The sequence below is a fragment of the Pristiophorus japonicus genome, chromosome 5 (assembly GCF_044704955.1).
Source record: "Pristiophorus japonicus isolate sPriJap1 chromosome 5, sPriJap1.hap1, whole genome shotgun sequence".
Lineage (NCBI taxonomy): Eukaryota > Metazoa > Chordata > Chondrichthyes > Pristiophoridae > Pristiophorus > Pristiophorus japonicus.
The window spans coordinates 277,521,579-277,549,476 of record NC_091981.1 but is presented as its reverse complement, the minus strand read 5'-3'; the positions used below and the strand labels follow the sequence as shown (position 1 = coordinate 277,549,476).

At 44.4% G+C, this 27,898-nt stretch overlaps 1 protein-coding gene across 3 annotated transcripts in view; it reads right to left on the bottom strand.

The window, feature by feature from the left end:
• Positions 1 to 27,898, bottom strand: part of LOC139264713 (5'-AMP-activated protein kinase subunit gamma-2-like) — a 574,817-nt gene that overhangs the window by 48,607 nt on the left and 498,312 nt on the right. For all 3 annotated transcript variants that reach the window (XM_070881658.1, XM_070881657.1, XM_070881659.1), the window contains one exon: positions 17,005 to 17,063. In XM_070881658.1, coding sequence (XP_070737759.1) covers positions 17,005 to 17,063 — 59 coding nt within the window. The remainder of the gene's footprint in view (positions 1 to 17,004; positions 17,064 to 27,898) is intronic.

Genomic DNA, 27,898 nt, shown 5'->3' with positions numbered 1-27,898 from the left:
GTAACAACAAAACGAGGAAGGTCGCTCAACCGTGGCTAACAAGGGAAATTAGGGATAGTGTTAAATCCAAGGAAGAGGCATATAAATTGGTCAGAAAAAGCAGCAAACCTGAGGACTGGGAGAAATTTAGAATTCAGCAGAGGAGGACAAAGGGTTTAATTAGGAGGGGGAAATAGAGTATGAGAGGAAGCTTGCTGGGAACATAAAAACTGCAAAAGTTTCTATAGATATGTGAAGAGAAAAAGATTAGTGAAAACAAACATAGGTCCCTTGCAGTCAGAATCAGGTGAATTTATAATGGGGAACAAAGAAATGGCAGACCAATTGAACAAATACTTTGGTTCTATCTTCACGAAGGAAAACACAAATAACTTTCCGGAAATACAAAGGGACCGAGGGTTTAGCGAAAAAGAGCAACTGAAGGAAATCCTTATTATTAGTCAGGAAATTGTGTTAGGGAGGTTGATGGGATTGAAGGCCGATAAATCCCCAGGGTCTGATAGTCTGCATCCCAGAGTACTTAAGGAAGTGGCCCTAGAAATAGTGGATGCATTGGTGATCTTTTTCCAACAATCTATCGACTCTGGATCAGTTCCTATGGACTTGAGGGTAGCTAATGTAACACCACTTTTTAAAAAAGGAGGGAGAGAGAAGACGGGGAATTATAGCCCAGTTAGCCTGACATCAGTAGTGGGGAAAATGTTGGAATCAATTATTAAAGATGAAATAGCAGCGCATTTGGAAAGCAGTGACAGGATCGGTCCAAGTCAGCATGGATTTATGAAAGGGAAATTATGCTTGAAAAATCTTCTAGAATTTTTTGAGGATGTAACTAGTAGAGTGGACAAGCGAGAACCAGCAGATGTGCTGTATTTGGACTTTCAAAAGGCTTTTGACAAGGTCCCATACAAGAGATTAGTGTGCAACATTAAAGCACATGGTATTGGGGGTAATGTATTGACGTGGATAGAAAACTGGTTGGCAGACAGGAAGCAGAGAGTAGGGATAAACGGGTCCTTCTCAGAATGGCAAGCAGTGATTAGTGGAGTGCCACAGGGCTCAGTGCTGGGACTCCACTATTTACAATATACATCAATGATTTAGATGAAGGAATTGAGTGTAATATCTCCAAGTTTGCAGATGACACTAAGCTGGGTGGCGGTGTGAGCTGTGAGGAGGATGCCAAGAGGCTGCAGGGTGACTTGGACAGGTTAGGTGAGTGGGCAAATGCATGGCAGATGCAGTATAATGTGGATAAATGTGAGGTTATCCACTTTGATGGCAAAAACATGAAGGCAGAATATTATCTGAATGACGGCAGATTAGGAAAAGGGGAGGTGCAACGAGACCTGAGTGTCATGGTACATCAGTCATTGAAAGTTAGCATGCAGGTACAACAAGCGGTGAAGAAGGCAAATGGCATGTCGGCCTTCAGAGCTAGGGGATTTGAGTACAGGAGCAGAGAGGTCTTAATGCAGTTGTACAGGGCCTTGGTGAGGCCTCACCTGGAATATTGTGTTCAGTTTTGGTCTCCTAATCTGAGGAAGGACATTCTTGCCATTGAGGGAGTGCAGCGAAGGTTCACCGGACTGATTCCCGGGATGACGGGATTGACACATGAGGAGAGACTGGAACAACTGGGCCTGTATTCACTGGAGTTTAGATGAGAGGGGATCTCATAGAAACATATAAAATTCTGACAGGATTGGAAAGGTTAGAGGCAGGAAGAATGTTCCCGATGTTGGGGAAGTCCAGAATCAGGGGTCACAGTCTAAGGATAAGGGGTAAGCCATTTAGAACCGAGACGAGGAGAAACTTCTTCACTCAGAGAATTGTTAACCTGTGGAATTCCCTGCCGCAGAGAGTTGTTGATGCCAGTTCATTGGATATATTCAAGAGGGAGTTAGATATGGCCCTTCCGGCTAAGGGGATCAAGGGGTATGGAGAGAAAGCAGGAAAACTGAGGGAATGATCAACCATGATCTTATTGAATGGTGGTGCAGACTCGAAGGGCCGAATGGCCTACTCCTGCACCTATTTTCTATGTTTCTATGAACTCCAGGGGTGGAAGATGCCTGTGCGTGGATTTTTTAATGTGTGATGACCGTTGCACATCAGCCACCACAAGGGCTTGACATAGCTAGGCCTTTATCCAGTGGCAAGGGTAAACCAGGACGACTGAAGACCTGCTCTGCTGCACGGACCTAGTGCGCACACATATTGCAGTGTGGGACTAGGTCCATTTTTGATCAAGCTTTTGATCACCTGCCCTAATTTTTACTTATGAGGCTCGATGTCAAACTAAAATCGCGTAACACTCCTGTGATGGGATGTTTCACTACGTTAAAGGCACAACATAAATATAAGTTGTTTTGCTGCTGAGTGACACCCTTCGAAATTCATCTTCTGTGAATTTCAGTGCCATACTTGCATCTATGAAGACAGAGCGAGTAATTCCCACCAACTTCATCTGTGTAGTATATTTAGTCCACACTTTCACAGCACTTGATGTTGAATCTACTATTTTGTTCAAAGTTTGAGATTATTCATGTACTGGAGTCTTGGAATCATGGACTGTTACGGCAGAAAGACAGGCCATTTGGCCCATAAAGTCTGCACTGGTGTTTTCCTGCACATGAGCCTCTAGCCTGCTTATTCCTTTAACCTTTAATATTTCTCTTGTTTCTCCAATTTATGGACTTTGCTTCAACAACAGTGTGGCAGATAATTCCCCCTTTTAACCATCCAATAGTTTTCAAACTTCCCTTTTAATTAAGGTTATTTTACATTTATGGCCTCTTGTTCTAGTATCCTCAATTGGTGCATACAATCTACTATTTATTTTACTATACTTCTTCATAATTTTGAAAAAACCCTTCAAATCTTCTTTTAACCTTCTTAACTCTAATGGATATAAAAGCCCAAACTTCTTAAGTCTCCCTCAATAACTGTAACCCCCTCACCCTGGTAACATTCTAGCAGATCTGTGCTGCACATTTTTCTTTGTTTTAATATCCTTTATATAATCAACATACGGAAATGACAGCCAGGCAAAGACCATCTGGTACATCAGACCTGCCCCACACAGTCAGGATGCCCGAAGCATCACAAAACCCACTATCCACCAGCAGCCATGCCATCTCCTGGAAGAGGCAAGAAAAAGATGAAAAACCCAAGGGTAAAAAAAATCCTCTAGCACTGACTATGCTTATATCATCTGTTATCTACCTTTAATAAGACCTGATCTCTGTCCCAGCTAGGAACTAGTCCAGCTGGGGTTCCCAAAACTGCACACAATACTCGACTGCTGCCCAAGGTCTTGGGAAAGTTCAACACGACCTCCTTGTTTTTACAGTCTCTAGATGTAAAACCAGAAGAGTCTGTTCACCTTATCTATCTGCACTGCCACCTCCCATTCACGCAAGTGTCATTTGACCTGTGTAACTTCCCACAAAGCTTCCTCTGCTCTTCCACACTACTGAACACTTACCATTCAAGGTACATTTCCCTTCCGTATTCTCACTTCCAAAATGCATTGATTTATCTTACTGAACGGCAGTCTTTCATAATCACAGTTTGCCATATCCCACAACTTGGGCCTTAAAGTTCCTCGGAATTTCTGCTGCCATTACTTCATCAGAGGTGATGCGGAAACCCTGTATATGCGCGTAAACAGGGTTTCCACTGCACTTCTAATGAAATTACTGCCGCACCACAGCAGAATGTCCGAGAAACTCAGAGCCTTGGTGTCATTATTACATTTTATTTTTCTCTCAATTCCGAAATTTTGATTATTTATGTATATAGTAAATAAGAGGAACACCAACACAGATCCTTAAAGACAACTCCTCCCCACATACCATTTTCTTTCTGCGTTTCAACTACCTCTCTATCCATGTGGCCACATTTCCTTTAATTCCACCTGCTATCATCTTCGACATCAAGCCTCTTATCTTAACAATTGGTTTCTGAAAATCCATAAAGACCACATCAAGATGTAATTGCACTAGAGAGGGTACAGAGGAGATTTACGGAGATGTTTGTCAGCACTGGAGAATTTTACGAGAAAAGATTCGATAGGCTGGGGTTATTTTCTTTGGAACAGAGAAGGCTGAGGAGACATTACATAGAAACATAGAAAATAGGAGCAGTAGTCGGCCATTCGGCCCTTCAAGTCTGCATCGCCATTTAATATGATCATGGTTGATCCTCTATCTCAACACCATATTCCCACTTTTTCCCCATACCCCTTTGATGCCTTTTGTTTCTAGAAATCTACCTATCTTAAATATATTCAGTGACTTGGCCTCCACAGCAGTCTGTGGTAGAGAATGCCACAGGTTCACCACCCTCTGAGTGAAAAAATTTCTCCTCATCTCGGTCCTAAATTTCCTACCCCGTATCCTGAGACCCCTTGTTCTAGACTTCCCAGCCAGGGCAAACATCCTCCCCGTATCCAGTCTATCCAACCCAGTCAGAATTTTATACATTTCAATGAAATCCCCTCTCATTCTTCTAAACTCTAGTGAATACAGGCTTAGTCGACCCAATCTCTCCTCATACAACAGTCCTGCCGTCCCAGGAATCAGTCTAGTGAACCTCCGCTGCACTCCCTCGATGGCAAGTATATCCTTTCTTCAGTGAGGAGACCAAAACTGCACACAATACTCCAGGTGCAGTCTCACCAAAGCCCTGTATAACTGTAGTAAGACATCCTTATTCCTGTACTCAAATCCTCTTGAATGAAGGCCAACATACCATTTGCCTTCCTAACTGCTTGCTGCACCTGCATGTTTCGTTGAGGTGTATAAAGTTATGAGGGGCCTAGATATAACTATTTACAATCTATATTAATGACTTGGATGAAGGGACCAAGTGTAATGTAGCCAAATTTACTGATGATACAAAGATGGGTGGGAAAGCAAATTGTGAGGAGGACACAAAAAAATCTGCAAAGGGATATAGACAGGCTAAGTGAGTGGGAAAAAAATTGACAGATGGAGTATAATGTGGGAAAATGTGAGGTTATCCACTTTGGCAGAAAAAAATAGAAAAGCAAATTACTATTTAAATGGAGAAATATTGCAAGTGCTGCAGTACAGAGGGACCTGGAAGTCCTTGTGCATGAAACACAAAAAGTTAGTATGCACACTTTTTGCATGAATATGGCATCTCGGCGGGCGGGAGTCTACTTACGCGCATCGGCCATCCGCTGACGTCGGCAGGTGCTTCCCGGCGGCTCCACCCTCCCACCCCTGGCGAAAGAGGCACTGGGCGGTTCGAGCAGAGGAATGTCGGTGATAGCGGGCGATAAGTACAGCAAGTAATCAGGAAGGCAAATGGAATGTTGGCCTTTATTACAAGGAGCATAGAGCATAAAAGCAGAGAAGTCCTACTACAACTGTACAGGGTATTGGTGAGGCCACACCTGGCGTACCGGAGTTCAGTTTTGGTCTCCATGTTTAAGGAAGGATATACTTGCATTGGAGGCAGTTCAGAGAAGGTTCACTAGGTTGATTCCAGAAATGAGGTGGTTGACTTATGAAGATAGGTTGAATAGTTTGGGCCTACACTCATTGGAGTTCAGAAGAATGAGAGATGATCTTATCGAAGCATGTAAGGTAATGAGGCGTCTTGACCAGGTGGATGCAGAGAGGATATTTCCACTCCTAGGGGAAATTAGAACTAGGGGGCATAGTCTCAGAATAAGGGGCACCCATTTAAAACTGAGATGAGGAGGAATTTCTTCTCGCAGAGGGTTGTAAATCTATGGAATTCTCTGCCCCAGAGAGCTGTGGAGGCTGGGTCATCGAATATATTTTAAGGCGGAGATAGACAGATTTTTGAGCGATAAAGGAATAAAGGGTTATGGGGAGCAGGCAAAGAAGTGGAGCTGAGTCCATGATCAGATCAGCCATGATCTTATTAAATGGCGGAGCAGGCTCGAGGGTCCACGTGGCCTACTCCTGCTCCTATTCCTATGTTCTTATAGGGTGGATTGGAAGGAACCTGAGAATAGATTCAGTAGGGAGGGGAGTAAAGCTGGAATTGGAAAGCAAAAATGTCGAGAGAATTTTAAGGACAGAGGAAACCAGGGCTAGAAAGTAATCAACAAGGAGGTCTGGCTGTACTAAATGCTATATACTGCAATGCAAGGAGTATAGCAAATAAGGCAGATGAGCTGAGGGTAGACACTTGGTAGTATGATATTATAGCTATTACAGAGGAGCAGGTATGGCAGCGCAACATCGCTGGTTACATGATCTTCAGACGGGATAGAGGTGGGGGTAAAAAGGGGGTGGGGGGGGGTCACAGTATTGATTGAAGAAACTATTACAGCTGTGAGGAGGGATGATATGTTGGAGGGATCATCAAATGAGGCCGTATGGGTCGAACTGAAAAACAAAAAAGGGGCGATCACACTGCTGGGAGTGTACTATTGACCCCCAAACAGTGAGAGGGAGATAGAAGAGCAAATATGCAGGAAAATTTCTGAGAAGTGCAAAAACTATAGGGCAGTAGGGGGATTTCAAATATCCTATTAACTGGGACAAAATTAGTGTGAAGGGTATAGAGGTTGCGGAATTTCTAAAATGCATTCAAGAGAACTTTTTTTAGCCAGTATGTAGCAAGCCCAACATGGGAGGGGGCAGTTCTGGATTTAGTTTTAGTGAATGAAGCTGGGCAGGTGGAAGGGGTATCAGTAGGAGAGCATTTGGGTGCGAGTGACCATAATTCAGTTAGTTAGATTTAAGGTAATTATGGAAAAGGACAAGGATAGACCAGGAATAAAAGTTCTAAAATTGGGGAAAAGCCAACTTTGCTAAGCATAATGGACTGAAAACAGCTACTTGAAGGTAAATCAGTGTCAGAGCAGTGAGTGGCATTCAAGGAGGAGATCCGGAGCACTCAGACCAAATATGTGCCCTTAAAAAAAAAGGGTGGGACTAACAAATCTAGAGCCCCTGGATGTCTAGGGACATACAGGGTAGGATAAAGAAAAAAAAGAAAGGCTTATGACGAGAGTTCAATACTGCTTAAACCAGAGAGGAGTAGAGAAAGTCCAGGGGTGAAGTTAAAAAGGATATTAGGAAAGCAAAGAGAGAGCATGAAAAATTCTTGGCAAGGAAAATCAAGGTTGTTTTATAAATATATTAAGAGGATAGCTAAAGAAAGGGTAGTGCCTATTAGAGACCATGACGATAATAGAAACATAGAAAATAGGTGCAGGAGTAGGCCATTCGGCCCTTCGAGCCTGCACCGCCATTCAATGAATTCATGGTTGATCATTCCCTCAGTACCCCTTTCCTGCTTTCTCTCCATACCCCTTGATCCCCTTAGCCGTAAGGGCCATATGTAACTCCCTCTTGAATATATCCAATCAACTGGCATCAACAACTCTCTGTGGCAGGAAATTCCACAGGTTAACAACTCTCTGAGTGAAGAAGTTTCTCCTTATCTCAGTCCTAAATGACCTATCCCTTATCCTAAGACTATATCCCCTGGTTCTTGACTTCCCCAACATTGGGAACATTCTTCCCGCATCTAACCTGTCCAGTCCCATCAGAATCTTATACGTTTCCATGAGATCCCCTCTCATCCTTCTAAACTCCAGTGAATAAAGGCCCAGGTGATCCAGTCTCTCCTCATATGACAGTCCAGCCATCCCGGGAATCAGTCTGGTGAACCTTCGCTGCACTCCTTCAATAGCAAGAACGTCCTTCCTCAGATTAGGAGACCAAAACTGAACACAATATTCCAGGTGAGGCCTCATTAAGGCCCTGTACAACTGCAGTAAGACCTCCCTGCTCCTATACTCAAATCCCCTAGCTATGAAGGCCAACATACCATTTGCCTTCTTCACTGCCTGTTGTACCTGCATGCCAACTTTCAATGACTGATGAACCATGACACCCAGGTCTCGTTGCACCTCCCCTTTTCCTAATCTGCCACCGTTCAGATAATATTCTGCCTTCGTGTTTTTGCCCCCAAAATGGATAACCTCACATTTATCCACATTATACTGCATCTGCCATGCATTTGCCCACACACCTAACCTGTCCAAGTCACCCTGCAACCTCTTAGCGTCCTCCTCACAGCTCACACCGCCACCCAGTTTAGTGTCATCCGCAAACTTGGAGATATTACACTCAATTCCTTCATCTAAATCTTTAATGTATATTGTAAAGTGCTGGGGTCCCAGCACTGAGCCTTGCGGCACTCCACTAGTCACTGCCTGCCATTCTGAAAAGGACCCGTTTATCCCGACTCTCTGCTGCCTGTCTGCCAACCAGTTCTCTATCCATGTCAGTACATTATCCCCAATACCATGCGCTTTGATTTTGCACACCAATCTCTTGTGCGGGACCTTGTCAAAAGCCTTTTGAAAGTCCAAATACACCACATCCACTGGTTCTCCCTTGTCCACTCTGCTAGTTACCTCCTCAAAAAATTCCAGAAGGGTCGTCAAGCATGATTTCCCTTTCATAAATCCATGCTGACTTGGTCCGATCTAGTCACTGCTTTTCAAATGCGCTGCTATTTCATCCTTAATGATTGATTCCAACATTTTCCCCACTACTGATGTCAGGCTTACCGGTCTATAATTACCCGTTTTCTCTCTCCCTCCTTTTTTAAAAAGTGGTGTTACATTAGCTACCCTCCAGTCCATAGGAACTGATCCAGAGTCGATTGACTGTTGGAAAATAATCACCAATGCATCCACTATTTCTAGGGCCACCTCCTTAAGTACTCTGGGATGCAGGCTATCAGGCCCCGGGAATTTATCAGCCTTCAATCCCATCAATTTCCCGAACACAATTTCCCGCCTAATAAGAATATACTTCAGTTCCTCCTTCTCACTAGACCTACTGTCCCCTAGTACATTCGGAAGGTTATTTGCATCTTCCTTTGTGAAGACAGAACCGAAGTATTTGTTCAATTGGTCTGCCATTTCTTTATTCCCCATTATAAATGCACCTGAATCCGACTGCAAGGGACCTACGTTTGTCTTCGCTAATCTTTTTCTCTTCACATATTTATAGAAGCTTTTGCAGTCAGTTTTTATGTTCCCTGCAAGCTGTGTGTGGAGGCGGAAGATATGGGTGTGGTTCTTCATGAATACTTTGCGTCTGTTTTCACAAGAGAGGGGCGATGCAGATACTGCTATCGAGGAGGAGTGTGAAATATTAGATGAAATAAACATCGTGAGAGAGGAGGTATTAAGGGGTTTAGCAGCCTTGAAAGTGGATAAGTCCTTAGGCCCGGATGAAAAGTATCCCAGGCTGTTACGTGAAGCAAAATGGGAAACAGCAGAGACTTTGACAATCATTTTCCAATCCTCTCTGGCTTCAGGTTAAGTGCCAGAGGACTGCTAATGTGGTACCTTTGTTTAAGAAAGGAGAAATGGATAGACCAAGTAATTACAAGCCAGTCAGCCTAACCTCAGTGGTGGGAAAATTATTGGAAAAAATCCTGAAGGACAGGATAAATCTTCATTTGGAAAGACACAGATTAATCAAGGACAGTCAGCACAGATTTGTTAAGAGAAGGTCGTGTCTGACTAACTTGACTGAATTTTGAGAGAAAGTAACCAGGAGGGTCGATGATGGCTGATGATTGTGGGTAGTGTGCTGATGTGGATTGAGAACTGGTTGTCAGACAGGAAGCAAAGAGTAGGAGTAAATGGGGACTTTTCAGAATGGCAGGCAGTGACTAGTGGGGTAGCGCAAGGTTCTGTGCTGGGGCCCCAGCTGTTTACACTGTACATTAATGATTTAGACGAGGGGATTAAATGTAGTATCTCCAAATTTGCGGATGACACTAAGTTGGGTGGCAGTGTGAGCTGCGAGGAGGATGCTATGAGGCTGCAGAGCGACTTGGATAAGTTAGGTGAGTGGGCAAATGCATGGCAGATGAAGTATTATGTGGATAAATGTGAGGTTATCCACTTTAGTGGTAAAAACAGAGAGACAGACTATTATCTGAATGGTGACAGATTAGGAAAAGGGGAGGTGCAAAGAGACCTGGGTGTCATGGTACATCAGTCATTGAAGGTTGGCATGCAGGTACAGCAGGCGGTGAAGAAAGCAAATGGCATGTTGGCCTTCATAGCGAGGGGATTTGAGTACAGGGGCAGGGAGGTGTTGCTACAGTTGTACAGGGCCTTGGTGAGGCCACACCTGGAGTATTGTGTACAGTTTTGGTCTCCTAACCTGAGGAAGGACATTCTTGCTATTGAGGGAGTGCAGCGAAGGTTCACCAGACTGATTCCCGGGATGGCGGGACTGACCTATCAAGAAAGACTGGATCAACTGGGCTTGTATTCACTGGAGTTCAGAAGAATGAGAGGGGACCTCATAGAAACGTTTAAAATTCTGACGGGGTTAGACAGGTTAGATGCAGGAAGAATGTTCCCAATGTTGGGGAAGTCCAGAACCAGGGGACACAGTCTAAGGATAAGGGGTAAGCCATTTAGGACCGAGATGAGGAGGAATTTCTTCACCCAGAGAGTGGTGAACCTGTGGAATTCTCTACCACAGAAAGTTGTTGAGGCCAATTCACTAAATATATTCAAAAAGGAGTTAGATGAAGTCCTTACTACTAGGGGGATCAAGGGGTATGGTGAGAAAGCAGGAATGGGGTACTGAAGTTGCATGTTGAGCCATGAACTCATTGAATGGCGGTGCAGGCTAGAAGGGCCGAATGGCCTACTCCTGATCCTATTTTCTATGTTTCTATGTATGTTTCTATGGCTAAGCGTATGATGTAGTGTATATGGATTTTAGCAAAGCTTTTGAAAAGATCCCACATGGCAGACTGGTCACAAAAGTAAAAGCCCATGGGATCCAGGGCAAAGTGGCAAGTTGGATTCAAAATTGGCTCAGGGGCAGGAAACAAAGGGTAATGGTTGATGGATGTTTTTGTGACTGGAAGGATGTTTCCAGTGGGGTTCCGCAGGGCTCAGTACTAGGTCCCTTACTTTTTGTGGTATACATCAATAATTTAGACTTGAAAATAGGGGGTATGATTTAGAAAGTTGCAGTTGATAGTAAAATCGGCTGTGTGATTGATAATGAAGAAGAAAGCTGCGGACTGCAGGAAGATATCAATCAACTGGTCAGGTGGGCAGAACAGTGGCAAATGGAATTTAATCCAGAGAAGTGTGAGGTAATGCATTTGGGGAGGGCTAACAAGGCAAGGGAATACACATTAAATGGTAGGACACTGAGAAGTGTAGAGGAACAAAGGGACCTTGGAATGCATGTCCACAGATCCCTGAAAGCAGCAGGCTAGGTAGATAAGGTGGTTAAGAAGGCATACAGAATGCTTGCCTTTATTAGCTGAGGCATAGAAAACAAGAGGGGGGGGGGGGTTATGCTTGAACTGTATAAAACACTGGTTAGGCCACAGCATTACAGGAAGGACCTGATTGCACTGGAGAGGGTACAGAGGAGATTTAGGAGGATGTTGCCAGGTGGGGGGAGCTTAGCTATGAGGACAGATTAGTAGGCTGGGTTTGTTTTCCTTGGAACAGAGGAGGTTGAGGGGAGACCTCGTTGATGTGCATAACATTATGAGGGGACTAGATATAGTGGATAGAAAGGGCCTATTTAGCAGAGGGGTCAACAGCCAGGGGGCATAAATTTAAAGTAATTGGTAGAAGGTTTAGAGGGGATTTGAGGGGAAATCTCTTCACCCAGAGGGTTGTGGGGGTCTGGAACTCACTGCCTGAAAGGATGATAGAGGCAGAAACCCTCACCACATTTAAAAAGACTTGGATGTGCACTTGAAGTGCCGTAACCTGCAGGGTTACGGCCCTAGAGCTGGAAAGTGGGATTAGGCTGGATAACCTCTTGTTGGCCGGCACAGACACAATGGGCCGAAATGCCCTCTTCCCTGCTGTAAACTTTTATGATTCTATGACCTATTTCTCTTAGCAGAGCAGTCAATAACCAGGGGACATAGATTTAAAGTAAATGGTTGCAAGATTAGAGGAGAGGTGAGAATGTTTTCACCGAGGGTGGTGGGGTTCTGGAACTCACTGTCTGAAAGGGTGGTAGTGGCAGAAACCCTCACCATATTTAGAAAGTACTTTGATATGCACTTGAAATGCCGTAACCTACAAGGCTACAGACCAAGAGCTGTAAAATAGAATTAGTCTGGATAGCTCTTTGTTGGCCGGCAGAGGCACAATGGGTGTATTGTGTGCCGTAAATTCTATGATTCTATGAAGGAATAGCACATCACAATCTTACAATCATGTTACTGGATTTTTACACAATGAAATTGGAGAAAAATTACTTTTAATGCTCAGCTTTTAAAAACAGATTGTACATTTTTACTAGTTTTTATAAACAATAGAGGCACCCAAGACCAAAAGGTATGATAATTGGAAGGTGCTTCTCTCAGAAACCAAACAATTTGTTAATTTCTCTGGGTATTCAGAAAGATAGCTCTCATCACTGTGTTGGCAAATCCCACTGATCTCTGCAAGTCTGAGAGGGTGGTAAGTATTTTGATGGAGAGAGAAGCTTTTAAAAACAGAACAGAGGGGCCCAAGTTTCGGCTGGAGTTGCTCCTATTTTTTTTGGAGCAACTAGTTTAGTTTGGAATATCTTAGAAATCGCAATTCTTGGCATTTAGTTTGCTCCGGTCCTAGTGAGTTAGTTTAGTTTATTTTATTTTCAGTTCAGTTTTTTTTCCCCAAAAGGGGACGTTACCAGCCACTTACGTCTGTTTTGCAAGTTTAGGCAGCGAAAAGTTACTCCAAACTAACTTAGAAAGGAGTAAGTGTCGATTTTTGCACGCTCAGAAAACCTTGCGTACACATTAGAATTAGGCGTAGGTAGCCAGAGATTGGGCGGCGGGGAGGAAGGGAGTTAGGGGATTTTCCAAAGCATGAAACACTTCACTTTTACCAATAAAGAGCCATCATCAATAATAAATGATAAATAAATCAATAAATCAACCAATAAATCAATCCAAAAAAAAAAATCAATAAAAAAATAATCAATCAATAAATAAAAAACGTTTCTACTCACCTACTGCAGCACCTATCCGTTCAGGTGCACCGTGGAGGATTTCGGGCGGGCCCCGCTGCTGAAGAGCTGCTGAAGAGCTGCTGGTTGTGCAGGCCCCGCCGCCGAGGAGGAGGTAAGGGCAGTGGCGACGAGGTGAAGCAAGGGACGGTGAGGCAGGCAGACCACTCGGCCCGGGATAGGACTGGCGAAGATCGCGACTTCACTTCAGCCAGGGATAGGGTCGCCTGGAGACAAGACGTGCTGGGAGGGCCAGGAGTTATTGCGCACACGCACAGACTCCACTGCGCACGCGCGCAGCTGACGTCACTCTTTTTGGCCCAGGGCTGTAGCTCCGCCCCCAGCTGCCTGTGCTGCGCTGCGTTGACTGTAAAACAGGCTTGCTGGACTCGGAGAATCGCGAGGTAAGTTTTAGGCGCTTTTTTAATTCTAAAAAATAGGCGGGCCTCTCGGAGTGCGCCGTTCTGGGAGGACAATCAAAACTTGGGCCCATAGACACCAAATCAGGCTCTCTGGCTTTTAGAACCTAGATGTTACACAATCAGCAAAGGGCTGCAGGACAAACTGCAGAGAGGATGTTCTGTTAAAGTTAAGTAAGATGATCCCCTGAAGTGGGATAGCAATGCGAGTTAATTATTTTTATCATCGAGCAAATGGCAGTTTTTTTGATTGAGCCGATAAACTTAATCTTAACTATTGTTCTGCACATTTACTTTACTTTAATTAAAGCAGTTTAATGATTTGAACCAAGCTCTGCCTCACCAGGTTTAACTTGGCCTACTTTTGGAGAGATTGAAGTGCAAAAGACACGGAAATCTGGTTCAGGACATAAAAGGGATTTTGTTGTGTTTCCCTGGGTGCTGCTATTGCACAAGTAGATATATGGAAGCATGTGTCACAGCTCTGATAAAAGCAAGGCACACAGACCAGTTATGTGAGGATTGGACACCATTGAACCCAAGAAGGTATCTATGGCAGACCCAAATTTATAACCCAGCCTTTTGGAAATATGTGCTAAGAACACATGAATTAGGAGCAGGAGTAGGCCATTCCTCCTTCTCCTGCTCCATTCCTTCTTCTTCGGCAGTCTCTCGTATCGACGATGACTTCCTTCCACGCCAAAAAGGGACGAGTTCACTGGGGTTTCAATGAGGGACTTAATATTCCAGGTCCCGAACTACACCTTGAAGGGGTGGAAGATGCCTGTGCGTGGATTTTTTTTAACCGTGTGGTGGCCGTTGCACATCAACCACCACATGGGCTTGGCAGAGCTAGGTCTTGTTCCAGTGGCAAGGGTTAACCAAGATGACTGGAGACTAGCTCTGCGTCACGGACCTAGTGCACACACATATCGCAGTGTAGGTTGGCCCGTGCTGCCCCTGAGCCCACGCCACTTCTGGGCCCTGAACTCGCGCTTCTCCTGGGCCCCGATCACGTTGCTCTGCAATCTCTCGCCGCTCCTTCACCCCGACCTCGCCGCCTCTCCTGCTGTACCTGCCCATGCTCCAATCAGCGACCTTGATTTTGATGACGTCCAATCCAGTCGCCCTTCTCCAAGTCGTTGCCCTTCAATGAGATCATGACTGATCTTCCACCCCATCTCCACTTTCCTGCTGGATTCCCATAACCCTCGATTCCCCGAGTGTCCAAAAATCTATCTATCTCAGCCGTGAGTATACTCAACTGACCCTAAATAACGAATGTTTCTCCAAGTACTTAGTAATTTCATCCTGTATTATAAACCTACAATTGAAATAAGACTGCCTGATTTATAATCTAGCTTATGGCTTGTCAGCTCTTTGTTGAAGACAGACGTCACATTTGCTATCCCATAGTCCAGCACAATTTTCCTTCTCTCAGAATCTTGGAAAACTGCTGGTTCTTGTAAACTATCAGGTCCTGGTGTTTGTCTACCTTATGTTTGACTCATTTCTTTCGCACCATCTTTCTGAATATTACCTCCCACTAACTGTTTGACAAACACCCTTGGTGATTCTTTAATCTCAATAATCACTTCCTCTGTGAAAACCAAGGCAAATTATTTAATTACTATTCTTTCACTCTCTACGAGAAGCATTCCACCTCGTAGCAGACTTACGCCAGCTTGGTTAACGCCTTATTGCCCTTTATGTAGTGTGCTAATTTACTCTACTCCCGGTTAGCCTCCCTTTTTGTAGTTTCCCATTTTTTTTTTTTTAAATACTGGCTTATTATCTGCCCATGTAAGTTTTAAGTGCTTCTTTTTTTGGGTTCAAATTTGATCGTATCTCCATATCACTCCACAAACCCCAAACTCTCCATTTTCTCCTTATCCTTTCTATCACTCCTGTTTAAATATTTCTCATTGCTGATCTATACCTCAATTCGCCAATCTTTCCTTTTATTTAAGCTAGACACGAGACGGCCATATTTATTTGCTATATTCTGCTTGACCATGACTTTTCCTTTTACTATTCTTATACTGAACCTAAGAATACTGGAGTCACCGTATCCCTACTTTTAGACTGCCGACTTGTTATGCTTCATCGCCCTGAGCCAGGTCAATTAATAAAATATGCTAGGAGAAAATAATCCTGAACACGGTGTTTAAAAAAAAAACCCTCCCCTTTGTCATTGAACATTTTTCCTATCCCGTATCTATATTTTCCCTTTCCATGTTTATTTTTGGATAAATTTTCTCAGGGATTCTCCAACATCACCATTGTAAATTCGGCAGAAACCTGGTTATGCACATAAAGGGGGTTTCCTGTGGCCTTCTGCCGAAGTTATGGTGACTGTGGGAAAGCCCCGAGGAAACTCATCCTTATTGACTCGACTGTTAATGGATGTCCCTAATTTGCCTCAAATCTGAACCTCAATTTACCTTCCACTTTCCAGGGTCTAATATACTCCCAGTACCATGACCAATCCCTTGCTTCACTTAGTTTATGATTAGGTTTGGACTACTTCTCCATGTAAATCTTTAAGCTTCAATGTATTATCTCTAATTAATACTGCTGCTCCTCCTTCCTTTCTTCCTGTCTTTTCCCTCCTGTCTATTTCATACATAATTGCCAGCCTTAATCCAGTTCCAGCTATAGTTCATGATTATATCATGATTTTTTATTTAAAAATTAGTTCCATAATTTTACTTCTTATACTGTGCATTAATATACACACATTTTAGTTTAGATTCCCTTGGCTTGGCAATTATTCCTTTTTTTGCCTTCTTACAACTTTAAAAAAAAACGATCTTGTCTTATTTAATTGCAGTCAATGTTTTTAACCTGCTCATTAACTATAACTAGAGCTCACATTCTCTTCTGGGCTGCCTACTCTACTTTCCTGTTCTTTCCCCCTGTCGTATTAATTTAAACTCACCCTTATGGCCGACACACAAATAACCCTGATACCGAGGCTTCCTTCAGGAAGAAATATGCTGAACAACGATCACAGTTTCCGCCTTCCCCAGTGTAGGGGACAACGGAGATCTTCGACTAACAAGCAGCGTTCGAACAGAGGTAAGATCGTAGCCCAAAGTACGACCCTGTGTACAGCAAAGTTGTGGAAAGTCATCTGATTTTCTTAAAGGAACAGAATCACAAGAGATTTGTTTCCTCTTCTTGCCCTGTACTCTTTCACCTCTCACACCCCGAAACCACGGGGCGACAGTAATGTGCTATTTGTACATGTCTGCGTACACTCCTGTGAAGAGGAGCATTGGGGCATTTCACTATGTTAAAGGCGCTATACAAATGCAAGTTGTGCTTGTTGTTGCTGAGGTTGAATGAATTGAATCTTTCTAATGGATTTATTTTTTTCCCACAACAGTGTTATTGCACAGTGAGTATTAATCAGATAAGGCACAGAAATTTCCTACACACAACCCTCAAATCTCAATATGAACTGCAGTTGCTCTTTTTCCCCATGAAATTCATTTGTCTCGGCTCCCAAGATTTTAATGTTGACTGTTGAAAGTACTTACCATGGGTGACTTGTAGTATCTGTGCAGTATGTTTATGAAGTCAGTTATAGTTAACATTCCTAGGAAGAAAGAAACATTATTAATTGAGGTCATAGAATGTCGCAGCATATTGTCCAACTGAAGCCTGTTATTTGGCATATCCTAGTGGAAAATTGTTTCATTAAGACCCTAATATTGTTCACAGTGGGAGTCACTTGGTAGGTGAGAAAACCTCCCTATTCAACCCGTGGCCACATCGTCATTAAACTGGCATCAAATCCACCAGCAACAAAACCAAGTGTTGTTTTCAAACAAAGCACATCGAGTACAAAGCAAAAAGGTACAAGAGATAAAGTAGCACGAGAAGTGTTGTCAAACTTTGTGACCGGACCCATCGGCTGGACCGTAACGGTCTCTCCTAGTCCTGTACATTTGTAAATACAGTAAAAAGCAGTGGCATACACATATTGGGCTCAATTTTCCTCAATGCCGTTTTTTGGCGTATTGCAAGTTTTTTGGCCCCGACTACTCCAAAAAAATAACTTGCAAGTTTCCCCGTTCTATTTTTTGAAATTGGAACCGCGCATCCCGTCCTGTAGCTTTGGGAGGTGGAGCCTAAGGTCTGCGGCAAAAAAAACAATGCCTCCCCTTCTGCGCGTGCACGGGAAAAAAAAATACTTTTTTTATATGACTGCTATGGATGTGCATGCCCAGTACAGCTCCCGGGCTGCATTCGGCCATTTTTAAAGGGCCAGTTGTATGTGAGAACTTGAATTCTCAGTGGAAAAATCAGAGCTGCAATACAATACACAATGCAGCTCAAGGACCAAGAATTTCTCACAGGATGAAGTGGAGGCACTAGTTACTGTAATTGAGGCCAGATGGCACGAGCTGGACACCAGCAGAGGTCACATAAAGGTTTCACCAAAAGAAATAAAGAAACGCTGGAACCAACTTGCAGAAGATTACAGTGCAATGGTGAGCACCCCGAGGTCTGGAGGCCAATGCAAAAAGAAGTGGCACGACCTTGGTCAAGTAGTTAATGCAAGTAATATTTTCATTTATTCACTGGAATTGCCATTGTAAATGTGACCATCTGTATATCCCACCCAGCAGAACGACACCCTCTCTAAAACGTTATATTTTCATCAGAGGAAGGTGGCACATAACAAAAGGGAAAGAACTCGAACAGGAGGAGGCCCAGCAAATCTGCAACCCACTGACACCCTTGGAAGACAGGATCACTGCTTTGATGGGTCCTGCCTGGAGAAAAGCAACCACCAGTGCACATTCGAGGGAGAGGGTAAGTCTTGCAAATTCCACAGTCTGGCTTTGCTAAAAGTTAAGTATTGTGCGGGCTAGTCATGCTGCGGTTCATGGGAATGTCTCCGTCAGTTACGCTTCGGTTGATGCAATGTGCTATCATTCATCGTGGTCCTTCAAATGAGCCTGCTGCCTGCGCTGTGTGAGCCTACTCATGCCACCCTGCACCCTTCTTTGCTGCCAACCATTTCTCTGTTCTGTTATATTTTGCAGAACTTGAGGCCACCCTGACAAGGCTGAAGCAATGCAGAAGATGATTCAGACGTGGACGAGCCTGAAGAGGAGAACATCTTCCAATCCCACCTTCCAGACCAAGAGGGGAGGGGGAGGGGCAGGGGATGGATGAATGAAGCCCCCACTCTTGTCCTCACTCTGGAGGAGGTGCAGGTGCCAGGCCCTTTCCTGAGTGGTACGATGTATTGGGACATTCCATAGTTTCTCACAGTCCGGGGCTGGGGATTCCAGTGGGGTGCAGCGAGGCACACCCAGGGCCCCACCGTCCGAGGCTGCGGGTCCCAGTGGGATGCAACGAGGCACACCCAGGGTGAGAAGGGGAAGGAGAGCTCGACAGTGCTCTCCTGAGGTGCAGGATAGAAAAGATGTGGTTCAGATGATGGCAATGAGTGCGGAGAGCATTGACCTTACACGATCACTCCTGGACACCATCAGCGGCTTGGGTGATGATGTATCGGGACAATTGGGAGAAGTAACAATACTCTCACAAGAAATGGGAACACTGTCCGGGCACACGAGGGAGGGAATGTCGCAGGCAGCTGATACAATGTTGGTGCACGAGGGAGGGAATGTCGCAGGTAGCACTGTCGGTGAACATGAGGGAGGGAATGTTGCAGGTAGTTGAGACACTGTTGGGGCACATGAGGGAGGGAATGTCGGAGTTAGTTGCTGCAATAAGGGAACACGCACAGACCCCGCAGCTATTGACGGAATTAACTGCCACTCCCAGCCTCCGAAGAGGCCCAAGCTGTGCCTTCCACGCATCGCCTGCCCACGTCCCCATCCCACCCTCACCCCCACCCCTGCCCCCCATCAAGGAGTGCACATTACCCGAGATGTTCGAAAGAATAAGCTTGCTACCAACCCTAGAAATGCTGCGCCACCGCCTGCGGGCAGGGGTGGAGTCAACAAGACCAAGCGCAGCTGGCGGTCTTAGAATCTCACTGGGACCAACAGCCTCGGACGGTGGGGCCATGGGTATGCCTCGCTGCACCCCACTGGAATCTCCAACCCCGGACTGTTGTTATTATTATTGTTGTTACTGTTGTAACTGTTCTCAAATTAAAAGTTTTTTGTAAATTATGTAAATTTACAAGTTTAAAAGTTTGTTAGTGATCTTAACTGAAAACTTTAAAGTTTGATACAAGAATATTTTTATTAAAGTTAAGGCAGAGGGATGCGAACCAATGCTGGGAGACAGAGGAAAACAAAATTGAGACAGAAGCAAAAGACAGAAAGGAGATGAGTAAAAGTGGAGGGTAGAGAAACCCAAGGCAAAAAACAAAAAGGGCCACTTTGCAGCAAAACTCTAAAGGGTCTACGTGCGTTAAAAAGGCAAGCCTGAAGGCTCTGTGCCTCAATGCGAGGAGTATTCGGAATAAGGTGGACGAATTAACTGTGCAGATAGCAGTTAACGGATATGATATGGTTGGCATCACGGAGACATGGCTCCAGGGTGACCAAGGCTGGGAACTCAACATCCAATGGTATTCAACATTTAGGAAGGATAGACAGAAAGGAAAAGGAGGCAGGGTGGCATTGCTGGTTAAAGAGGAAATTAATGCAATTGTAAGGAAAGACATTAGCTTGGATGATGTGGAATCGGTATGGGTGGAGCTACGGAATACCAAGGGGCAGAAAACACTAGTGGGAGTTGTGTACAGACCTCCAAACAGTAGTAGTGATGTTGGGGAGGGTATCAAACAGGAAATTAGGGGTGCATGCAATAAATGTGCAGCAGTTATCATGGGTGACTTTAATATGCATATAGATTGGGCTAACGAAACTGGAAAAAATACGGTGGAGGAGGATTTTGTGGAGTGCAGATGGGATGGTTTTCTAGACCAATAGGTCGAGGAACCAACTAGGGGGGAGGCCATCTTAGACGGGGTGTTATGCAATGAGAGAGGATTAATTAGCAATCTCGTTGTGCGAGGCCCCTTGGGGAAGAGTGACCATAATATGGTGGAATTCTGCATTAGGATGGAGAATGAAACAGTTAATTCAGAGACCATGGTCCAGAACTTAAAGAAGGGTAACTTTGAAGGTATGAGGCGTTAATTGGCTAGGATAGATTGGCGAATGATACTGAAGGGGTTGTCTGTGGATGGGCAATGGCAGATATTTAGAGACTGCATGGATGAACTACAACAATTGTACATCCCTGTATGGTGTAAAAATAAAAAAGGGAAGGTGGCTCAACCGTGGCTATCAAGGGAAATCAGGGATAGTATTAAAGCCAAGGAAGTGGCATACAAATTGGCCAGAAATAGCAGCGAACCCAGGGACTGGGAGAAATTTAGAACTCAGCAGAGGAGGACAAAGGGTTTGATTAGGTCAGGGAAAATAGAGTATGAGAGGAAGCTTGCAGGGAACATTAAGACGGACTGCAAAAGCTTCTATAGATATGTAAAGAGAAAAAGGCTAGTAAAGAAAAACGTAGGTCCCCTGCAGTCAGAATCAGGGGAAGTCATAACGGGGAACAAAGAAATGGCAGACCAATTGAACAAGTACTTTGGTTCGGTATTCACTAAGGAGGACACAAATAACCTTCCGGATATAAAAGGGGTCAGAGGGTCCAGTAAGAAGGAGGAACTGAGGGAAATCCTTATTAGTCGGGAAATTGTGTTGGGGAAATTGATGGGATTGAAGGCCGATAAATCCCCAGGGCCTGATGGACTGCATCCCAGAGTACTTAAGGAGATGGCCTTGGAAATAGTGGATGCATTGACAGTCATTTTCCAACATTCCATAGACTCTGGATCGGTTCCTATGGAGTGGAGGGTAGCCAATGTAACCCCACTTTTTAAAAAAGGAGGGAGAGAGAAAACAGGGAATTATAGACCGGTCAGCCTGACCTCAGTAGTGGGTAAAATGATGGAATCAATTATTAAGGATGCCATAGCAGCGCATTTGGAAAGAGGTGACATGATAGGTCCAAGTCAGCATGGATTTGTGAAAGGGAAATCATGCTTGACAAATCTTCTGGAATTTTTTGAGGATGTTTCCAGTAGAGTGGACAAGGGGGAATCAGTTGATGTGGTGTATTTGGACTTTCAGAAGACTTTCGACAAGGTCCCACACAAGAGATTAATGTGCAAAGTTAAAGCACATGGGATTGGGGGTAGTGTGCTGACGTGGATTGAGAACTGGTTGGCAGACAGGAAGCAAAGAGTAGGAGTAAATGGGTACTTTTCAGAATGGCAGGCAGTGACTAGTGGGGTACCGCAAGGTTCTGTGCTGGGGCCCCAGCTGTTTACACTGTACATTAATGATTTAGACGAGGGGATTAAATGTAGTACCTCCAAATTTGCGGATGACACTAAGTTGGGTGGCAGTGTGAGCTGCGAGGAGGATGCTATGAGGCTGCAGTGTGACTTGGATAGGTTAAGTGAGTGGGCAAATGCATGGCAGATGAAGTATAATGTGGATAAATATGAGGTTATCCACTTTGGTGGTAAAAACAGAGAGACAAACTATTATCTGAATGGTGACAGATTAGGAAAAGGGGAGGTGCAATGAGACCTGGGTGTCATGGTACATCAGTCATTGAAGGTTAGCATGCAGGTACAGCAGGCGGTTAAGAAAGCAAATGGCATGTTGGCCTCACAGTGAGGGAATTTGAGTACAGGGGCAGGGAGGTGTTCCTACAGTTGTATAGGGCCTTGGTGAGGCCACACCTGGAGTATTGTGTACAGTTTTGGTCTCCTAACTTGAGAAAGGACATTCTTGCTATTGAGGGAGTGCAGCGAAGGTTCACCAGACTGATTCCCGGGATGGCAGGACTGACATATCAAGAAAGACTGGATCAACTGGGCTTGTATTCACTGGAGTTCAGAAGAATGAGAGGGGATCTCATAGAAACGTTTACAATTCTGACGGGTTTAGACAGATTAGATGCAGGAAGAATGTTCCCAATGTTGGGGAAGTCCAGAACCAGGGGTCACAGTCTAAGGATAAGGGGTGAGCCATTTAGGACCGAGATGAGGAGAAACATCTTCACCCAGAGAGTGGTGAACCTGTGGAATTCTCTACCGCAGAAAGTTGTTGAGGCCAATTCACTAAATATATTCAAAAAGGAGTTAGATGTAGTCCTTACTACTCGGGTGATCAAGCGGTATGGCGAGAAAGCAGGAATGGGGTACTGAAGTTGCATGTTCAGCCATGAACTCATGGAATGGCGGTGCAGGCTCAAAGGGCCGAATGGCCTACTCCTGCACCTATTGTCAATGTTTCTATGTTAATACAAACAAGTGTTAAACTTTTGAATAAAATATACCTTAAATTATAACTGAATCATTTCCATTATTTGTTCCATTATGAACAACCTTTTGAACTAAAAAATAATCATTTCCATTATTTATTTCATTAACACAACACATTACGGAACAGGTCCAAATAGTAAACATGGTCCATGTGGAATAGCTGCCGCTGAGCCTTCAGGCAGCAAAGCAGTTCACGGATTAGCTGCTGGTGCAAAGCTCGAGCAATCGTTAAAGGGGCATGACGGCCCGTTCTCCTCCGCTGTTGTGCTCCGGGTTTGTAGTTGCGTGGCTTCATCGTCCTCCTCCTCATCATCATCAGCCACTATTACATCAGCTGGACCTTCTACTATCAGCTGCTGCTGCCCCATGAATATTGTGTTCAGTTTTGGTCTCCTAATCTGAGAAAGGACGTTCTTGCTATTGAGGGAGTGCAGCAAAGGTTCACCAGACTGATTCCAGGGATGGCTGGACTGAAATATGAGGAGAGACTGGATCAACTGGGCCTTTATACACTGGAGTTTAGAAGGATGAGAGGAGATCTCATAGAAACGTATAAGATTCTGACGGGATGGGACAGGTTAGATACGGGAAGAATGTTCCCGATGTTGAGGAAGTCCAGAATCAGGGGTCACAGTCTTAGGATAAAGGGTAGGCCATTTAGGACTGAGATGAGGAGAAACTTCTTCACTCAGAGAGTTGTTAACATGTGGAATTCCCTGCCGCAGAGAGTTGCTGATGCCAGTTCATTGGATATATTCAAGAGGGCGTTAGATGTGGCCCTTACAGCTAAAGGGATCAAGGGGTATGGAGAGAAAGCAGGAAAGGGATACTGAGGTGAATGATCAGCCATGATCTTATTGAATGGTGGTGAAGGGCCGAATGGCCTACTCCTGCACCTATTTTCCATGTTTCTAAGTTATGCAGCATGCAGCAAACAGTGAACTGACCGACAATCTCACCGACAATCTCAGGGGAATATTGCAAGTAGCCTCCAGAATGGTCCAGGCATCGGAAATGCTGCTCCAAGATGGTCCTCTCTATTATGCTGTGCGTTGCAATGTGCGACATGTTGTATTTCCGGTCAGCTCCACCCGGGTTACGAGTAGGGGCGTCATGAGCCAAGTGGTGAGGCCATACCCTTTGTCTCCCAGCAGCCAGCTCTGCCCTTCTGGCTGCTGCTGAAATGTGGCAGGATGAAAGCATTATGGGTGCTCCTCGGGTATCTCTCATCAACTGTCATGATGCGATACACGTCATCACACACAAGCTACACATTCACAGAGTGGAAGCCTCTTCCGTTCCTGTACATCTCTGAATCCTCCAAATGCTCACAAGACGATGTGGGTACAATCAATGCAGTCCTGTACCTTTGGGAAGCCAGCAATCCTGGAAAAACCCACAGCCCTGACACTCATTGCCTGGGCGGTCATGGAAAATTTTATGTAGTCATTGCTCCGGGCATATAGTGCAGCAGTCACCTGCCGAATGCAAATATGTGTTGCATGTTGAGAAATGGCGCATACATCCCCAGTTGTGGCCTGGAATGATCCAGATGCATAAAATAAAAGTGCAGTTGTAACCTTTATTTAAACTGACAATGCAGTCCTCCTGATGCAAGTTTGCTTTTATTAACTCACAGATCTCTGTTACAACTTCTTTGTGGAAACGCAGCCTTCTCTTACAGTCTGCATCACTCAGGTGCAGGTATGATTGCCTGTCTCGATATACCCGAGGTGGTAAGGCCTCCTGCCCATCATCCTACTACGTGCTGAGGTTCCTCATGCGATGACGTCGAATCAATCGTCTCCTCTGCAGCACCATCATGCAGAAGGTTTGCATGAGGTATGGCATTGTCAATATTGCCCCCATAATTAAACTGTATCTTTGCAAGAAGCTCAAAACAGCTCCCCAAGGTACACTCCCTAGTATGGACCACACTCTGGTCTGCGCATGCTCAATAGGCTTGCTTAGAACAGGAAGCTAGGTATTCAATGAGGACATTTGGGGCAACGAAGTCTAACGCAATTCTAAAATTTTAGATTATTTTCAAAGTATCATCCCACCACCATCGGAACATCTTCGCACTGGGCTCGAGGGTCGGTTGGCAGAATCGCTCCCATGCCTGGACACAGGGGCTCGACTTCCACCACCACACCACACACCCCCGCCCCCCCACCCCCAGGCTTCTTTTGAAGCTGCTGCATAGTGTAAGACTTCTCATCCCTTCAGTTCGACTTCCACCACCCCGGGCTTTTTTTTGAAGCCGAGCCCCAAGCCCCTGTGTCTGGGCGAGGGAGCGATTCTGCCGGCCGACGCTCCAACCCTTGATCCCAGTGAGGAGATGTTCGGTGGTGGCGTCGCACTTTGAAAAAAAAATCCAAAATGAAAGAATTGAATTAGACTTCCATTTTCTCCATTTTGAGTTTGAAAAAATTAAGCTTTATGATGCATATTCAATGTCTTCTTGACTCCCTCCAAAACTTTGCATAAAAACAATGGTGTGTTTCTGCGCTGATTGTTTAATGTGCGCTGGTTTTTTTAAGCGCCCAGAAGGTTTTTTGGGAGTGATCACTTATGCCGTCCTAGGAGAAATGTAAATTGGCCAAACTTGAATCTGAAAAACTGGTGCAGGCATCAGGTTACGCCTCCTATGACACAAAAAAATACTAACCTAAAAAATCGTAACTAACTTGAGATACGCTGGCGCAGAAACTTTGGGAACCTTGGCTATTTTAATTTAGGCCAAAAAAAGCGTCACGCGTCAAAAAAACGCCGCAGATAACTGGGGAAAATGGAGCCCTTAGAGTTAAAGCATCAACACAATACTGGCATAGCACCCTCCTTTTAGTCACTGTGTTCAGAGATACTATATATTCACAATTTTGCCTAGTCAGAACCTCCCTGCAGTGTTAGATTAATATTCAAAGTCTTGCAGCGTTCAATTTCTCGAATTGCATGACTTCACTGAATAGAAATGAAGTCTTAAATAGAATCAGAGCCACTATTAGCACCAGGGTCAGTGAGGTTGTGGGAAGAAAGCCATGTTCTTTTGTAAACAAGTTGACTACGTTATTCAGCTGATAACGGGCTGTTTTAGTTTAACCTGTTAATTTTTAGACTCCCAATCCATATTCTGTTGCTACGCCCTCCCCACCGATCTGCTTTCATACTGTACTTTGACATGGAGGGCCAGCAGGGTGTCATCATATTATGACTCTCAGGGGCAAAATCTACTCGAGGTAGAAGAGAAGTCCCAGGTCCTGAAGCCCTATAACATCAATTTTGAGCCGACATCTTAATCCCCAGCTAGCTTCAAGTTTATAGCAGATGCAGGAAGATCACCTCGCTGGCTGACTGAGGAAGAGAGAGACGTATAGCCCCAAAAAGAGATGCTTAAGGAAACAGAGAGAGGCGGACCTTATTAAGGTCCCTTATTAAAAAAATTAAAATGATGCGAATAAACCCAGAGTATTACTTCAAACAAAGCCAAGAAAGTAGAAACATAAGCTATCCTGTGAACAGGAAATTTAAAACATATATTAGGAAGAAACTCTTTAATCGAAGAGTGATAAATGTTTGGGAATAACTTTTTGGATGAAGTAGTAGAGCCAAAGGGGGCAAAATTAATTTTGGGCAGTACTGCAAAATAGGCAATAGTGAATCAGCAGCCCGTTTAACTTCAACAGTAAAGAAAATGGGGCAAAGTGTCAGCTGTGGCTCAGTTGTTGCACTCTCGCCCGAGTCAGAAGGTCATGGGTTCAAGTCCCACTCCAGGAACTTGAGCACATAAATCTAAGCTGACAGTGCAGTGCTGAGGGAATGCCGCACTGTCGGTGATGCCGTCTTTCAGATGAGACGTTAAACCGAGGCCCCGTCTGCTTTCTCAGTTGGATGTAAAAGATCCCATGGCACTATTTTGAAAAAGAGCAGCGGAGTTATCCCCGGTGTCCTGGCCAATATTGATCCCTCAATCAACATCACTAAAAAACGGATTATCTGGTCATTATCACATTGCTGTTTATGGGAGTTTGCTGTGCACAAGTTGGCTGCCGCGTTTCCCACATTACAACAGTGAATACACTTCAAAAGTAAAGCAGTGAGACATTTCCAGAAGGCATTTGATAAGGTGCCACGTAAGAGGTTACTGCACAAGATAAGATTTCACAGGGTTGGGGGGTAATAGCATGGATAGAAAATTGGCTAACTAACAGAAAAGAGAGTTGGGATAAATGGGTCATTTTCAGGTTGGCAAACTGTAACTAGTGGGGTGCCGCAGGGATCAGGGCTGGAGCCGCAACTATTTACAATCTATATTAATGACTTGGATGAAGGGATCAAGTGTAATACCCTGTATAGCCAAATTTGCTGATGATACAAAGATAGGTGGGAAAGCAAGTTGTGAAGAGGACACAAAGAATCTGCAACAGGATATAGATAGGTTAAGTGAGTGGACAAAAATTTGGCAGATATAATGTACTATGTGGTGGGAAGAATAAAAACGAAAATTATTTAAATGGAGAGACTACAAAATGCTGCAGTACAGAGGGATCTGGGGGTCCTTGTACATGAAACGCAAAAAGTTAGCATGCAGGTACAGCAAGTAATTAGGAAAGCAAATGGAATGTTGGCCTTTATTGCAAGGGGAATGGAGTATAAAAGTAGGCAAGTCTTGCTACAACTGTACAGGGCATTGGGGAGACCACACCTGGAGTACTGCCTACAGTTTTGGTCTCATTATTTAAAGGAGGGATATACTTGCATTGGATGCAGTTCAGAGAAAGTTCACTTTCTCTGTTGATTCCTGAGATGAAGGGGTTGTCTTATGAAGAAAGGTTGAGCAGGTTGGGCCTATATTCATTGGAGTTTAGAAGAATTAGAGGTGTTCTTATTGAAACGTGTAAGATTCTGAGGGGGCTGGACAGGGTAGATGCATAGAGGATGTTTCCCCTCGTGGGGGAATAGTTTCAGAATAGGGATTGCACAGTTAAAATGGAGATGAGGAGGAATTTCTTCTCTCAGAGCGTCGTGGGTGATTGAATATATTTATTGTGGAGATAGACAGATTTTTGAACGATAGGGGAGTCGAAGGTAAT